This window comes from Lytechinus variegatus, chromosome 16, assembly GCF_018143015.1.
Source record: "Lytechinus variegatus isolate NC3 chromosome 16, Lvar_3.0, whole genome shotgun sequence".
Classification (NCBI taxonomy): domain Eukaryota; kingdom Metazoa; phylum Echinodermata; class Echinoidea; order Temnopleuroida; family Toxopneustidae; genus Lytechinus; species Lytechinus variegatus.
Genome location: NC_054755.1, coordinates 17,888,520 through 17,906,677, shown reverse-complemented (window position 1 = coordinate 17,906,677; position 18,158 = coordinate 17,888,520). Strand labels below are relative to the sequence as shown.

General features: G+C 36.4%; 1 protein-coding gene across 1 annotated transcript in view; it reads right to left on the bottom strand.

Moving 5' to 3' along the window:
* Positions 1 to 18,158, bottom strand: part of LOC121429798 (collagen alpha-5(IV) chain-like) — a 94,049-nt gene that overhangs the window by 23,376 nt on the left and 52,515 nt on the right. Inside the window, exons 9-21 of the mRNA XM_041627031.1 lie at positions 16,706 to 16,774; positions 15,745 to 15,843; positions 12,274 to 12,327; positions 10,145 to 10,207; positions 8,926 to 9,024; positions 8,002 to 8,064; positions 6,447 to 6,645; positions 5,680 to 5,856; positions 4,785 to 4,916; positions 3,229 to 3,407; positions 2,156 to 2,234; positions 1,157 to 1,260; positions 458 to 635 (exon numbers count right to left, since the gene is read on the bottom strand). Of these exons, the coding sequence (XP_041482965.1) occupies positions 458 to 635; positions 1,157 to 1,260; positions 2,156 to 2,234; positions 3,229 to 3,407; positions 4,785 to 4,916; positions 5,680 to 5,856; positions 6,447 to 6,645; positions 8,002 to 8,064; positions 8,926 to 9,024; positions 10,145 to 10,207; positions 12,274 to 12,327; positions 15,745 to 15,843; positions 16,706 to 16,774 (1,495 nt within the window). The remainder of the gene's footprint in view (positions 1 to 457; positions 636 to 1,156; positions 1,261 to 2,155; positions 2,235 to 3,228; positions 3,408 to 4,784; positions 4,917 to 5,679; positions 5,857 to 6,446; positions 6,646 to 8,001; positions 8,065 to 8,925; positions 9,025 to 10,144; positions 10,208 to 12,273; positions 12,328 to 15,744; positions 15,844 to 16,705; positions 16,775 to 18,158) is intronic.

Sequence of the window (18,158 nt, the reverse complement as noted above, 5' to 3'; positions counted from 1 at the left end):
TGGGAATAAATCCCCCTCTGATATATGATCAAATGATCTAAAAGGTATGTGTTTGAAATGCCTTCACTAAGAAGGAAAATTCAACACTATTGACAGGAGGGACTTAATCCAGTCAACAATCAAATTCAAATCATCACAAAGAATCAAACAATAAAATACATGACTAATATAAATGCCACTTCGGCACACTAATAAGATTGGAATGTTAGAACAATAGTCGAATACAATCAATATTAGTTAATACATACCAAGGCTACAAACATTCTTTAATATGAGACTTTGTAATTTTGTGTTTTTCTTGACACAGGGCACATGGCCTAGTTACACAGAATAGTTACACAATATCATATGGTTGTATCTAAGATGAAAACCCACAATGTCCAATGCAATCACCCATGAAATTCTGCCATATAATCAATCACTAAATTTTAAGCAAAAGCTAGGGGTCCGTCCTCACCATTAGGTCCTGGGTACCCCTTTGGTCCATCTTCACCAGGTGGTCCAGGATCTCCTGGTCTGCCCCTGTCACCTTTTGGACCAGTTGTTTGAAAGCCAGGATCTCCTTGGTACCCTAACTGTCCTGGAAGACCGTCTCTGCCTCTTGGACCTTGTGGACCTTGATCGCCTGGTTGCCCCTGGTATACCAAAGACAAGGAAACATTGAAATGCCAGTTGGTGTCATGATTTTTCAAAGTGGGTTTTGTACAGAATCCAAGGGTGTGTGTTCACAAATAAAAAGATCTTACAAAAAAACTGAAGAGTGTTGAAAAAGTCTGTAATAGAGAGAGCTCCCATACTTTTTGTACAGTGGAAAGCCCAAAATAACCTGAAAAAAAAGGGTGAAATCAGCTAAAAATCTGAACTTTCACACCCTTGAGAATCCAATAACATGACCACCCAAGTGTCTGGTGGCATAAATGAAAAAATATATTCCAAACGATTCTTGAACAAATTGTGTAATTGCTGGGACATTAGATAAAAAGGCATGAGATTCAAGTCATATGTCCAGTATTTTTCTAAGCAAATAATAATACACTGTCCTACATGTGCTTTTCTGTGTCGGCGGTCTAGAGTGCGATTGTTTTTCAACTTAGATTTCAGGATTTCAGAAAGTTTAGAACATCATTATCATTCTTAGCAATGGACAGAGACTCACAGTCAGATTAACGCCCAAAGGCACTGTTCGGATCTGATCTCCCATAACTCCAGGTATTCCGGTCGCTCCTTTTGGTCCTCGAACTCCTTTATCTCCTTGACGACCTGACAATTTCAAACAAAAGGACGGTAATCTCACTGACTTTTCATATATATATATATATATATATATCTATTCATTGTAAGATTTAGCTTCACAAACACACCTGCATGGCTCGACAGCCTGACAATATCAAAAATAAGTACAGTTATTTCATACAATCCATGTTCATCATTTTTATAATTTCTTTATTTCAATTCACTTTAAGAATAAGCAGCATAAGCAATCAGGTACCATCTTAGGCAAACATTCACTCTTTTGCACTTTTTCTTCCCAATTACACACATATAAACAGAGGCAGAGCTGCCAACCTGAACAAGAATATTTCAGTATTTTTAAAGCTGAAAATCAGTATTTTGGCGAGGAAATCAGTATTTGCAAAGAAATACCATAGGACAACACATAACAATGAAACTTGAGAAATCAGTATTTTGCATAAAACCATCAGTATTCTTCTCATTTTTCAGTACTAAATACTGAAAATCCGTACTACTTGGCAGCTCTGCAGAGTTCATTGTCACCTCCTTTTATCGTGCATTAGTTTCATAATAGGCCTTTATCGATTATCTTATTCTTTTCATGCATATTCATGATTGTGGTTGCATCACTATTACGTGATTATGATATAACAATGTCCTCACTTACGCAATAACGTTTACAGCCTGTGCCTTAGGTATGCTTATTATTATGATGATGACGCTTTTTTAACCTGAACGTTTAAATGACTACAATAATCATGAATGCATCTATTATTTCAATATCTTGTCACTGTGAGTTGATGAAGACGTGAGGTTTGCGTCGAAAATTTGGACTTGGAAATAAGCTTTGTTGGAACTGCAATGCATTACCTCTTTGTCTCTTTTACAAATATATATAAATTTACATATATAGGTAATATACCTCTGGTGTTAACTCCTCTTCTGCCTTTTTCACCCTTAGGTCCTGGAATTCCATCAAATCCACTCGGACCAAATGGACCCTGTGCAACAACAGAAAATTATGTTAGTTACTAAAATCAAAACATTTAAAACTGACCATTAGAATGACCCTTAACACAAGCACAAAAATTAACAAATTTTTGTTTTGTAAACGTTTCAATTCTTTGATATTATAAGCCAAACAGAAAAAGAACGCTCCAGTTCTTGAAGGAAAGTTTGACGTTGAATGGTAAGATGTCAGATTCCAAGATAGCTGCTCGCATGAAAAAAAGTTGATTTCAAGTAATGTTTTTGAAAAGCGTTTTTATTTGGGCAACTTATTTCATTAATGAACTGTCACAAAATAGAAAACTATTGACAGGTAATCATATTCATTCGTATTTTTTAACGACAGGATGTAAATGTCAGTAGAACGACCCAAAGACCAAACCATTATATGTCTCCACATACTCACATTGGTGTTAGATCGAGACTTTGCAAGTGTAAATCTTATATCTTTTGGATGGAAATATTATAGTTTCACATCATTTTCATTCAAATGAGAATTATTTACTACTAAAATAAACATTTTAAATTCATTTCAAAACAGTATGATATGATTTGGAGATTATTTTGGTAATTTTAATGGTGTTTTTGCATGATTTCTTTTTTCAATTTTTAAAGGTTCTTTCCATTTTGCACAAAGGTTGAAAGAAACTATCTATTAACATAACATCAACATGTTACATTAAATTGATGAAGGCAAACAATGTTTTACATCGTAAAGAAAGTAAAGATTTTGAATCTATTCACCATTTACAATTGTTTTTTATTACATATTGCGAACACATAATCGAAGAATGTGGATTGTGAAGTTTATAATGCTTGCCAAAGAACACAGAATTGGCACTATATAACGAAAAAACAAGTAATAACAAATGCACAATTTCTCAAACACAATTACTATCAGCCAATTAGATTCAAGGATTTTAGTAGCTTTTAACTGTTGTTACGATTTGTTATTATAACAAGTTTTATGAAACTGTATATACTCACAGGGTTTCCGTTGATTCCATCCAAGCCTGGGAAACCAACTTCACCGGCATATCCTTTGAGTCCTTCCACACCTGGAGCCCCGTCCCGCCCTGGAGGACCAGGATCTCCAGGAAAGCCCTGGTCTCCCTGATAACCTTTGACCCCTGGGGGACAGAAGGGGCAAATACCTCCAAGCTGACCTATAAAGAAAGGATGAAAAATAAAAAATTATTTTAGACCATTACAAAAGGCATCCAAGGGTGGTATTCAGAAAACATTCTTATCTACGTCAAGATCTCAAATTGGTTATTGTGAAAACGTTCTTACCTTATCTTTCTTGCTTTACAGCCAATGCTGAGCAGGTAAATTTATAACTCACGCATACATTACCAACGCGCACTAAAAGATAAGAACAGAATGTGGATAAATGGTATTCTGAGAACATTCTTACCTTGTATCTTTCTTATCTCTCATGATATTTAGGATAATATTTACAATAGCTACAGGGTTATTACAAGTCATGATGGCCTCGTTCTTTCTTGCTCAAAATTGACAGCCACTGGTATAACATAAAAATATATCAGGCTTTGAGAAAGTATAGTGGGATTTATCCAAGGTTGGACTTGCAATTGCTATTTTCCACGAGGGGCAAAGCTACACGGGAAAAATAGTTATATTGCCAGTCTGACCCAGGATAAAAAAAGGGCAGTCCTTACAGAGATACAAACGCATTAAAAAGATTTTCAGAATACCGATTTGCGATGATTATAGTGCCTTCATATATCAATGGGATAAGAAAAAGATAACAAAGATAAGAACGTTTTCAGAATAGCATCCCAGATATTAAACTTTTTTATTCTGTACCCATTCAGGAAAATGCTTTCATCTCAGTAATAGAATTTCTGCAAACTTTCCCTTCTGCCAGCTGATACATTTGTAAATCACTGCCCACGAAGTAATGGCACCTGTATTTATTTTATTTCCTGTATAATAATTGTAAATGTGTCAAACCTTAATATACATGTACATGTAATATGTCTAAGCCTTTATTTGCCCCCACGGGGCCAAAAGGTGTTCTTTCAATAAAGTTGAAAGTTCAAAGATAAATAAAAGATAAAAGATGAAAATATGTGACCTAAACCTTTGCCTTTTGACCCCAAAATCAGTAGGCTTCCTGGAATCCATGCTGGTATCATACAAACCAAATTATATGAGCCTAGGTTTAAGTTAAAATGAAGTTATCGCGTTTACAAGGAAAAGTTGACGGACAGACAGACAGACGGACAGACGGACACCGGTCGTGATACCATAATACGTCCCGTCTAGGACGGGCATATAAAAAAAAGAGAAAAGGAAAAAGAGAAGAGTAAAATACGATATTATTTTCTGAAAAATATTACATACATATATGGATGTCAAAATCTATCACAAAATTTGTGATAAAAATGACAAAATTTGCTTTCCCCAAATTTTAATAAATTTTGCCCAATATACCGTATCTAGCCCCCTGAAAATGTTTGGTTCATTTAAACAACTGATGGCTGGTAACATATCATTAATCTCTTTTTCTTACTCACCCTGCCCTCCTGGACGGCCGTCCCTTCCTGGGGGTCCTATAAGACCTTTGTACCCCTTCAATCCAGGATTTCCTGGATCTCCTGGAATTCCTTGAAAACTCAGATTACCAGCCCTCGCTGGTCCAGCGGGTCCTGAAAATTTAAGATCATCAAATTCAATTACAATTTAAATCAAGCTAAATCATTTTATAATGAAAAAAATGATAATAAATAACATAGGGTATTTATATTGCGCACATATCCACCTTGTTAGGTGCTCAAGGCGCTCCTATATTACCCAGCTAAGATGGGCGTTTATAGCACACACAGCTTTTTAAGGAATTACTTCCTACCTTTACCCATTAACCTCACCTGGGGCGAGTGCAGCAAAATGCAAAGATATAGTTTCCATCATAAGGTGGGATTAGGGCAGGGCATGCCAAATTATGAGCCCATAATATACCATTTTTCTGTTGTCTTGTGGTAGATCAAGGGGGCACAGGGATGATGTCTCAACAGCATATACAAGGGAACTAACTTTACAGGGCTGCAAGGCCTTATTTAGTTTCCTTTTTTGTCATCTTCTACTAGATAATTTCGTATGTAATAAAATGTTTTTTTTTAATTGAAAGACTGTCTGGCATTTTGTAACTTCTGTATTTCACTTGTGTGAATATGTATATAATTGCATACATTAAATCGATATTGTAATAATGTGTTTTATATGAATATAAAAATAAATGATGAAATGAATAAAAAATAGACCAAAATATAACATATTTTAACTCAATATATCAAAGAAAAGGTACAATATATGAAATCAAAACCAATCTATAACGTAAACGAATTCTGTATTCTACAGCCCACGTATGCGACAGAGGGGGGGGGGAGTATTGTGAAGAATCAAGGCACTTACCTTCCCTTCCGGGTGGTCCCCGGGCTCCTTTGACACCCCTCAGACCAGGCCGTCCTCTTGACCCATCCATACCAGGTGGTCCAGGGATAGACTCTCCCATTTGGCCCTTCTCGCCAGGCTCTCCTCGGTTCCCATCTGGTCCCTGGTCACCGACGTCACCCTGGAAACCTGGGATACCTATGAAGACACAGCACAAATAAGAAAGAAAACAGGATGAAGATAACGACGAACAGAATTTGGATAGCATCATCTATCTGTAAAAAGAATTCAAAGGCCCCAGCTCCACAATATGTCTCATATTTTTCACACAATAGCTGGAAAAGATAAGTCTTTAATTAAGATTTGAAGGAAGAGGCGGCGTTATTGAAATTAGTAAAATCTGAGACAAATTTTCACTGTAGTGTATTCTTCTTCTTGTTGGACTAATCTGCTTCCCTGGTCTTTCCTCAATCTTCCAAAATTATTGGAGACCTAATGGCCCTAGACCGCCAATTAGTCTAGGCCCATGTATCTGTTCTTAATGCAATGAAATTATCTGGTTCTCCTTGTTCTCCCTGCTGCCTATTCTACCATCTCGGAGACCTAATGGCACTGGCCCACCCATTAGTCCTGGCTCACGTAACTACATCTTAATAAAATAAAATTGTTACTCTTTTTTTCTCCCTGCTCCCTATTTCTACAATTTCCTGGGATCATTGGAGACCTAATGGCCCTAGCCCATCCATTAGTCCAGGTCCATGGAACTGTTCTAAATCAAACCAACTTACCTGGTACTCCTTGTTCTCCTTTTTCCCCGTCTCGTCCATCTCCTGGAATTCCTTCTTGGCCTCGTGGCCCTGGAACTCCCATAGGTCCAGGGTAACCAGGCTGCCCCTGATCTCCAAAGTTCCCATCTAGCCCTTGAAAGCCCCGAGGTCCTGGGTTACCAGGTGGTCCTGGATCCCCCGGAGGACCAACAGCTATCGGCTAATAAAGATCAGAATAAATCGTTCTACTAAAACAACCTCTTGGTCTATCCTGATCACTCACTGATGAATACTCAATACATTATACAGAATACACAATAAATGTATAATGCAAAATAGTTGCGTGCAGGTGAATAGCTTTATAACCAAATGCACTGTAACAAAACACCTTAATTCCAGTTAACTTAAAGGGAAAGTTTACCCTGACAAAAACTTTATTGTAAAAATAGTAGAAAAAAATCATAAAAAACATTGCTGAAGGTTTGAGAAAATTCATCAAATAATTAAAAAGTTATTAGAATTTCAATCATTTGATTTGTGACGTCATATGCGAGCAGCATTCCTACATAGCGAATGGTAAAAAATCAATGAAATGTCATTTTCTCAGAAAATTGAAAATGGTTTTCACTGTACCTTTTGTCTATCAATAGACAAATCATTTCACACCCGACCATGAATAGAAAACAAAATTAAGTCATCAGGAACCATGCAAAATTTGAAATTCATGCATTCTATATTACATAACACATGGGGCAGCTGCTCATTTATGACGTCACAAATCCAAAACTTTGAACTCTAATAACTTTCTTACTCTTTAACGGATTTTCCTCAAACCTTCACCAATATCTTTTACTATTTTTCTGCTATTTTTGCTACAAAGTTTTCTTCAGGGTGAACTTCCCCTTTAAAGGAATCACACTGGAACAAAATAAATAAACAGTACCTTCATTCCAAAAATACATATACTATCCATCATTTCATTCTGATCTTACACTACTTATTCCGGTTGTTGAACTTACATGTATTCAAATATTTCACTTCTTAGCAAAAAACTTGAATACATTTTGATCCAGCTAGCACATCTATTTCGGGGGTTCGATCCCCGGCCGCGGCACCTATATGCCCATGAGCAACGCATTTAATCTATAATGCTCTTTTATCTTGCTTTCAAATAAATGGAAATGCTATATGCATTATTGGTAACTAGGTGTGCACTTGTTAAAAAAAAGAAAAGAAAAACACATTTACAAACCGATGAAATCTTAATTATGATGGTAAAGTTCAGAAGCCCAGTCTGCTCAACATGACAAATAGATTCCCATTCTTAAACTCTAAAATATCTAAATTTTCACGACATTTGGTCTAGATATCTAATTTGGTTAATAATAACAATATTGACTGGCCTGGGGGCGAAAGGACAAATATGGCCCTCACTAAATTGATATCGCCCTTGTATATGACTCAGACGATATATGTTGCATCGCCCCAAGGCCAGTCAATATTGCTTCATTATTATTATTATTATTTTCACTTCCCATTGCTCTTAAACCATTGGTGATGAAACGATAATACTTACAATGTCAGGCACTTCAGGCATGGGACCGGGATCACCATCCTCTCCATAGTCTCCTATGGGGCCCTGTTTCACAAGAAAAATTATAAATGTTGGATGTTACATCCTCTCAATCATCAGGGGCCTGTTGCATAAAACTTTTTTACCTGAGAAAACTCTGGTTGTTTTTTACCGGAGTTTTTGCCCTGTGTTAAATTCAATGGCAGAAATCAGACTAACCTTAGTTTTCAGATTTTACCAGAGTTTTCTCAGGTAAAAACTTTTATGCAACGGGCCCCAGGTTTCATGTATTACCAACTATGGCTGTCTCAATCACCATCACACTCACCATGATCATAAGCATTTGATTGACAAAGACACAACCACCACCCAAAATACAACAAACACTTCTTCAGACTACTTTCATCATCAGGATTATCATCATAATCATCAACATCAAAATCACAAACACAACTTCTTCTGCAGCCATCGTCATCATCATAATCATCACAATCTCAAACAATGCTTCCACCACCATCACCATCATCTCCATTATCATCATCATCACTATCATCATCATCTCCATTATCATCATCATCATCATCTCCATTATCATCATCATCATCTCCATCATCATCATCATCATCTCCATTATCATCATCATCATTATCCATCATCATCATCATCACCATCATCATCATCATCACCATCATCATCATCATCGCCAAAAATCATCATTACCATCATCACCATCATCATCATTACCATCATTACCATCATCACCATCATCACCATCATCACCATCATCACCATCATCATCACCATCATCATCATTACCATCATCACCATCATCACCATCATCATCATCCATCATCATCATCATCACCATCATTATCTCCATTCTCACAATCACCTATGACCACCATAATGTCAGGGAAACTTTCTTACCGGATAGCCTTCGTATCCTTGATTTCCTTGAGGTCCGTCTGCTCCTTTCATTCCCCTGTCACCTTGAATACCAGGGTTACCGGGGAAACCAGGAGATCCCTGTAAAGATAGGTCATCAGTCAGATGATATTACCTGAATTAGGCTTTCTAATTGATTAACTCAACACAAAATGGGTCACAATGTCCCAGCTCCGTGACTAGGGACCACAATAACCACACGTCTTCCACAATAAGTGCAATTTTCCTATTGCGCCTCTGCCCCGATTCATCATGCCACTATGACCGTATTCCCAATTTGGTACAACGCCTACTTAGCGTGTTGTACGCAAGCAAATGGGAGGCTGAATGTCAAACATTCGTACCGTTGCATGCAAGACGTACCATCCAAAATGTACCGTCTAAAATGTACCGTTGCACGGCTTTGGGAGGTGACGTCACAATACGATTCAATTCATTGCGCTCAGTAAATGAAGGTTAAATATGCGGATAGCTTGCTGGCTACATGCGCAGTGCTGCCCGAGGTCATGTGCGCTTGTGGGATTTGCTTTTTGCTTTCAATTTTCTTGCTCCCTTTTCATAGATACTGCAAGAAAGAACTCCCTTTTCCCTGATATTTTCGCTAAAGTCTGAGGCGTTGTACAACACAAATAGCGAATATTCTTATTCATGCAATGGTGCAAGATTTCGCATTCGGTGAAAGAAACACTCTATTCAACTTGGCTAACGCCTCGTTGAATAGAGCATCTTTCTTTCACCTCATGCAAAATCTCGCACCATCGCACTCATGCCTATTCGCTATTTGTATACTAATCAACACCACGTGCAAGAAAGAGTATTAAACACCTAATGCATGGTGCAAGCGTGTGAAGTTACAATTTACGTCCAAATATAGTCAAAATATAGTCTGGATTACTTCATGAAAAACCTGAAATCAGGTCCCCTCCTTACACAAAGAGTTGAGATTAATCCGATTAATCGCAACTATAGAAAGCCAGCAACGTCAACGTAAAAAAATTTGTTCAAAATATTTTCTAGAAATGATGTATATTCAATACACTCACTGCTTACTTGACAGTTCAGTATGCTTCTCTTTGTTTTTAAAAGACATTGCGCAAATTTCCTATTAAGAAAAATTTGACATTGATGGATTTCCATATACTTGAGGTTGATCGGATCAATCGTAACTCTTTGTAGGCACGATCATGATTATTGAACTCACCCTGTCTCCACCAATGCCACGTATTCCTCCTTCTCCAAATTCGCCGGGAAATCCAATATTACCCTGCAGATGAATACAAAACAAATTTTCATTTACGTAGCTAATGGGGGAAAGAAGAACGCCATATTGTGTTTGCTGGGCAAATCTACAATCTTATCAGATGATTTACTTTCATCAATTAGACACCAACATTCTATATGTAAATGCGTTCCACAAGAAATGAAACCGAGATTCAGCGATGATTTATCATAACTAAATCACAAAATCAATAGACAAATGCCCTACCATTGTAAAGCTTAGAACCTCTTTTGTAAGCTGGTATAACATTCAAGATTTCTCATTAACGCATGAGTGAGTAAAAATAATTTGAAGAAAAGATAGTAAAAAGTCATTCGGCGAGGATATCAAAATTTCAGAAATAAAATCACATGCCTACAAAGTTCAATATCTGCTCTTTAATTTGATAGCTAAATCGCAGAAAAAGGTCGAGAAGTAACAAAGTTATCTTTCTTCAAAACAATGCTTGTATTTCCGTACTTTCATGAAACAAACAAGTTCACGGGTTACAGACCCAAGCTATCTCACAATTAAAAGACTTTATGCATGGCTGATCGTCAACAAAATGGATTGTCGAGTAAGTCTGAAGGCTATACTGTGAAACCTCTTCATTATATGAATTATTGAAATTCAAACCTTATTTCAAATAAACAGATCATTTTTACATGTATTTCTTGACCGCTTTTTGCTCACTCATGCATGAATGAGGAATAATTTAACTTATTCCAAATGAAAGAGAAGATTCTAAACTTTACAATGACAGGTCATTTGTTTATTATATTTGCAATTAAGGCATGATAAATCATCAATAAATCTCAAATTTCGTTTTTTTGTTGGAAGCACTTAACACGGACATGCTGTAAAATGTAATGAAATCTGTAACAAATTTATAATCATAATATTGCATATCCATGAATTGCTCCCGAAAACTGGATGTCTTAATTGGTATTCTGCTTCTTCTCTTTTTGATAGGAAATCTTTTACCTCTGAAGCCTTTCTTGACATATGACATTGGGTGATTTCAAGTCCGGTGTTGGCATTGGTGTTGGTGTTGAAATTTGGATTGCTTCTCCTTGCTCCAAAACTTATTCAGAGTTTGCAAAACTGATCCAGATCACATTATTGATATCTCAACAACTAGTGAGTGACTTTTCGGGACCAACTTCATTTCATGTTTGGTGTTATAATCGTGTAAAAATTGACCTAACACCAACACCAAAAGGTCAACACCTAACTTGAAATCAACCATTGGCTTTCAATAGTTTAGACACATAGGCCCGTATTCTGAAGTCGTTATTCTGAAGGCCAGTTACATCCAAATGAGAGAGTCGAAGATGTCACTCACTATTTCTTTTGTTTTTTAATGTTTGAATTATACAATATTTCAATTTTTTAGAATTTGACGATTAGGACCTCCTTGCCTGAAGCACAAAATGTTAAAATAATGGAATTCCATGTGTTCAGGGAGGAATGAAACTTCATTTCACATGACAATGACGAGAAAACAAAAATATTTCATATTTCATATAATAAAATACAAAAGAAATACAGAGTGATGTCATCAGTTCCTCATTTGCAAACCGACCAAGATGTGCATATTACTGTTTTGTGAAATGAAGCGAAACTTTAAAATGCCATAACTTTCTTATTTTACATCCGAATTTGATGAAATTTTCAGTGTTATGCTTGTTGATTTTTTCTCTTTTTATTCAAATACGTTTTTGTTGGGGTGGACCTATCCTTTAAACTCAGGTTTAAAGTTGTGGTCTAAGTATGGCTAGCCAATTGCTACATAAATCACTTACAGTAGATATATCATATTTCAGCTCATTTGGCTCTCAAATCATTCATAATTGTCTAGGAAGTATACATGTAGAATGATTGTCTTCACCATTGAGGAATCAGGAAAGAGCACAGTAAACATAAGAAACATAAAACTTTTTGACACTTTTGTCTTCCCATAATTTTAGCCCAGAGTCAGACCATGGTCCATTAAAGTTGAACCTGACTTAAGAATACGGTACATAAATTAAAGTTAAGAATATAAGCCAAAGATCATCAAAGATACTCACCACCATTCCCGTTTCACCCCTCATTCCAAAATTGCCTTGGCGTCCAGGCTCTCCCTGTCATTGGAATTGACAAAATAGATAAAAACACTTACAAAGGTTTGGTCTTGAATGTGGACATGGTTTCAATTCATTAAAAAAACAAGGCAAACACCAAGCGTTGTCTCGCCTGCATATTGCAGTCATGAAGAGACTGCATGACAAAACTATGCTATATGACAGGGGTTTTTTAAAACTTTTTCTTTAAAGGGCCAGATGAGACTTCAAGTAAACCTGAAAGGGCCAGGGTGAAGTGAATACTTAGAAAGAAAAATGTGCGCGAAGTGCAAAGACCATTGCGGTCGGGGTCCTAGATGCTCTCTTGTGCAATCTGGCCCTTATTTTGGGAGCATTTAATCCAATAATTTATAATTTCATATAGAACGCAGGCAAAATTATAAAAGATTTCAAAATACAGCGAGAGTCAATATTAAATGATAACAAAATTGTATTACTTTGTTAAAAGGAATCTAGATTGTACCTATATACATACCTGGTATTGGGGAGACAGATAAAGTCTTGAATAATCAATATTTTTTGTAGTCCAAGTAGAATGAATAATAGAGCATGTCTCTTGTAGACTCTAACAAGTATGTCACTTTCAATATGGGAAAAGTGACAGTCTGTCAGCATCAAGTTGCTTGAACCTTGGCATAAAATATGAAATTGCCAGACGAAGGCACTTGTGCAAATGTTAATTGGTCAAGCAGGGGCCGCGAAAGCTGGTTTTTCCAAAACCGTGTACAAAAACGTAAAAACGACCGTATGATTGTGATTTTTTTGCATGGCCAGCCCCCCACTTTGAAAACCTTTCGGCGGCCCCTGTCAAGGTACTTTGGTATGAGTTAGCTCTTTAAAATGTTCATTGTGGAAAATGCACTTTCGCACCTGTATGAAAATCCAAACATGGTGAGAAGAGCGCTGGTATCATCTAATAAGAAAGTAGATCAAACAGACAGAAGAGACTCCACTAAACTTTGTTTAAAAGTCAAATTAGTTTGACTGCCATTACTTTTATTATGGTTATGTCTACATGGATACACAATGTAATCACACTGAGCTATGTTTCATATTGTGACTTAAAAGTGATTAAGAAAAACCCCAGCATAGTCTCGCAGGCCAGATTGAGAAGCTCCGTGGGTCGTAGTTTGAGAACCCCTGCTATATGACTTCTGAGGCTGTCAGCAGTTTCGGGGGGGGGGGGTTGATTCAGCCCCCCTTATGATCTCGGCCTTCGATGGCGCGATCCCGACGGAAATTGGCACACACATTACCCATGGCATTATCTACAAAAGTATAATATCAAATTCTGCAAAAAATCTCATTGCTCATTATTAATTATGCCAAATTATGCATAAAATCATAAGTTTGCTCTAATTAATAAAATAATGCCCCTAAAATGCTAATTTTTGTTCCACATACTCTAGATAGGCATCTAATCAAATTTATTTCACAAAAATTTCAACATCACATTTATTTTATGTATTGTATTGTTTTCTAAATTTTTTATGTATTTCTTTGTTTTTAAACTTTTTGTTTTTTATTGTCTTCTCAAAGGAAATTGTCGGGGACTTTATTTTGGCCATAAACAAGGTAAATTTAATTGATTTTAGTAGTAAAAGGCAATATGATGGTACATTTTATGAATTTTGGCTGAAATCACTATTTGCATTGGATTTGTACAAAAATTCATGTTTTTGACTAATTTTGGGTCTGCATGCACTTACGAAATGTTGCTTAATTCGGAACTGCATACCTGGGAATCACAATTTTGGTCTCAAAAGTTGCGCGAGACTTGAAAGTAAAAAGTCATAGAGCAACGCGGTCAAAACATTTCGAGTGATGGATTTATCGCGAAAAATGTTGAGGGGGGTTGGCTGAATCAGCCCCCCGTCCTGTTAGGGTTAATAAGCAACAAAATTTTATTTTCTGATCATAATTCTAGTTCTAAAGCGGCTTGATTCAGCATTGTTCCAATCATGAGCTTTTGTGACATTTAACACAACTTTTCTTTGCAGGGCGGACATCGGGGTAGGCATAACAGAGGCGCTGCTGGCCTAGTTGACCGCCGAGCACCGGGTAAGGACTGGGGGGATTGTGGCTATTCAAAGTGCACGGGATCAATCAACAAACCTGGGTGATCGACCCAACGTCATCTTAAAAACTATACAGATCTAAACACTCACCAATCAAACAGCAAAAGCAATTCATATTTCAACGAAAATCATGATTTAAATACCAATCTGCGACTGTTGAAAAAATGATCGCATTGCTTTGGAACACATTCTCGCGATGCATATGATTTTGGAACTCAAGCTTGCTTGCCTAAATGTCACCCTCTATAGGTCATACTATGCAGTCTCTTTGCCAAAATGATACACTCAATTGAACTGCGGTTCAAAACTTGCATCAAAATAGATGCTAATAACTTTGCGCTAGCAGATCTTGCCGTGAAATCCATGGAAACGTCCACACCGCGAAATTTTCCACTTTTACAGTAAATTACAAGAACATCATTAATCATCAGGATTTATCTGTAGATCTGTCTTGTATAAAAAATTGAGGGCTTATAGCTGTGTACGGGGATCATAAATTTCTAGTAAACAGGAGATGAACCCACTACCTATTGGAAACTTATTCCATACAGCACCTACAGGGAATTAAAGAATTCAAGGTTTAACCTGCGACAATACACCTATTGGAACCATGTTGTCCAGTACAGAGCCAATCATTGGAGATTTCAGAGGTCAACAAATTTAGATTCAACACTGAAGTTGTCTTTACCTAGTAAACAGGAGATCAACCCACTATCTATTGGAAACTTATTCCCTATAGCACCTGCAGGGAATTGCAGAATTTTAGGTTTACAGCGACCTTTCAGTGACAAATCACAGGGGAAATTAAGGCTAATCTCAGAACAGAGGAATTCTAGTCTTTCACTCAGCTGCATGCCGGGGTGTTATGTAAGAGACGCCAGCATGTCTATAGGATAGAAATAGTAGACTAACCAACTAGAAGTAAACTGTGAGTTCAGTCAAATTCTTGCTGTCCATACTTTTATCACATTAGTCCGACGGCGCTCATGACGGACGGATTATAGGATATTATGCAGGTCAATTGGCCTTTTGCAAATTTCGTAATGATTCAATTTTCCCATGATTTGTCAATAGCAGCGCTCTTTAACCTGCGACATACAGCTATTGGAGCCATGGGGCCCAGTACAGAGCCAACCATTGCAGATTTCGGTACCTAGTAAACAGGAGATCAACCCACTACCTATTAGTAACTTATTCCATACAGTGCCTCCAGGGAATTGCAGAATTCAAGGTTTAACCAGCGACATACACCTATTGTAGCCATGTTGTCCAGTACAGAGCCAACCGTTGCAGATTTCAGTAGTAAAAAAAGTAAATTCAACACTGACATTGTCTTTACCTTATATCCTTTCTCTCCTTTTTGTCCTTTGACCGAATCGCCTGGAGGATTTGTTTCAAAGTATCTTGGACCTGGAGGACCCAGCTCTCCTTGATCACCCTAGAGAAAGAAAGTCGAACATTAATGGCAATTGTGGCAACAATCTAGACAAGGTGGTGTACTAACCGAGAGTCTCGCCTGAATTTCGCGATCAATAAGATATGGAGTCTGATCTTCTGACCGTTAGATGACCTTTGACCCCATCATCCTGATCGAGCAACATGCATGTGGTACTACCAAATGATCATTCGAAACAAGTGTGATAAAAACTGATGTAGAAATAAAGAAATGAGAATAAATTGCCCAAACACTTTTTTTTAAAAAGAATGGACATAACCTCATACATGTATCATTTGACCTTTGACCCCTAGATAACCTTTGCCCCACAAAGAGTTCAAATGAAATTTGACAAAATGAGAAGGGCATCCCAGTCAACTATTGCTCTTTCCAAGCAATAATAATATGCTGCCCAACTTATGCTTACCTGAGTTAGTGATCTTAAGTGCAATTATTTTTTTCAGCTTAGATTTCATTAACATTATTATTTTCATTATTATAATCATTATTATCATTATCATCATCATCATCATCATCATTATAATAATTATCATTATTATTATTATCATTATTAATTATCATTATTATCATTATCATCATTACTATTATTATTATTATTATAATTATTAACATTATTATTATAATAATAATAGCCAGTTTTTATGTGCTTTTCCCAGAATGGCTCAAAGCATGTTACAGCATATTATTTCCCCGGTCATTGGATTCATTTCAATCCTGCACTTCAATCATTATCATTATCATTATTGCTATCATTATCAAATCATCATCATCATTATTATTATTATTGTTCTTATTATTACTACTATCATTATCATTTTGAAAATAAGCCAACCATTATACATACCTTCTCTCCCTTTGCCTCATCTGTGTAGATGGCAGGTTCCCCCTTTTGTCCTGATTCTCCAATCATACCCTGAAAAAAAAGAGACATAATTATACTTCAGCATTATCATTATAGGGACGGTCCAGGCTGGAAATATTTATATCTCAATAAATAGAGTAAAATTCACAAAGCAAAATGCTGAAAATTCGATTGAAAGTGGATAACAAATCACGAGGTTATTGAATTCTAAAAGTTTGCATTATTCCAGTGAAACACGTCTTTATGAATATTCATTAGGTGGGCTGATGATGTCTTATCCCCACTTGTTCTTTTGTATTTTATCATATAAAATCAGATTTATCAAAAAAGTTTCTACCAAGAACTAAAGCCAATGGACTGATTAAAAGCATTAGTTTTTTATTGCCACAACTTATTTCATGGTAATAGAGACACTTCATTTATGTATGAAAATATGAAACATTTATGATTTCGTGTGATAACAGAACAAAAAGGAAAGTGGGGACGTGACATCATCAGCCCACCTTATGAATATTCTTGACGATCTGCATATAACTGTTTTCACAAAATATTGATAAATTATAAAATTCAATACCTTCATTATTTGTGATCTGAATTTGATGAAATTTTCAGCATCTTGCTCTGTGAATTTTACTCTATTTAGATATAAATATTTTCAGCCTGGACCATACCTTTAACCCTATCTTAACTGGGCTATTTCAGACCAGTATATACTGGGGTGATCCCCCCCCCTCAGATCTCGGCCACTGATCGCGCGATCGCCACGAAAATTTGCACGCACGTAGAGCCGGATGTAAAATACAAGACTGTATGGTAAAATTTTTTAAAAATTAATTCTTTATATTAAATAAGTGTATGAAATTTGCCCCAAATTTTGGGGTTTTTTTTAATGTTTTTGCCTTGAACTCAATTTATATAACTAGTAGAATGCTAATTTTTGGTTGGAGTATCAATTATTACATTTCAAACAAATATCTACAAAAAAATTGCACAAAATATAATTAATTTCTTATGTATTTCATTGTTTTTTAAATTCTTTTTTATTCTTTGTTTTTCCAAACCTTTGTTTTTTATTGTTTTTTCCAACAAACTTTGTCGGGGACCCTTCTGCAATCATAAATAGCATAAGATAAATCAATTTAAACCAACAAAAGTAAAAATACTCATACATCTATGATTTTTGGTTAAAAAAGACAATTTGTATTGACTTTCTACAAGGAATCAAGTTTTTGAGCAATATCGGGTCTGATATGCACTTACAAAATGTTGCGTAATTTCAGAACCCCGGGTGTTACAATTTTGGTCTCAAAAGATGCGCAAGACTTGAAAGTAAAAAGTAAGTGAGCGGCACGATCAAAAAACTTTGCACGACGGCGTAGTGATGAAATTTGTCGAGGGGGGGTCAATTTGACCCCCCAGTTTAATAAGGGTGACT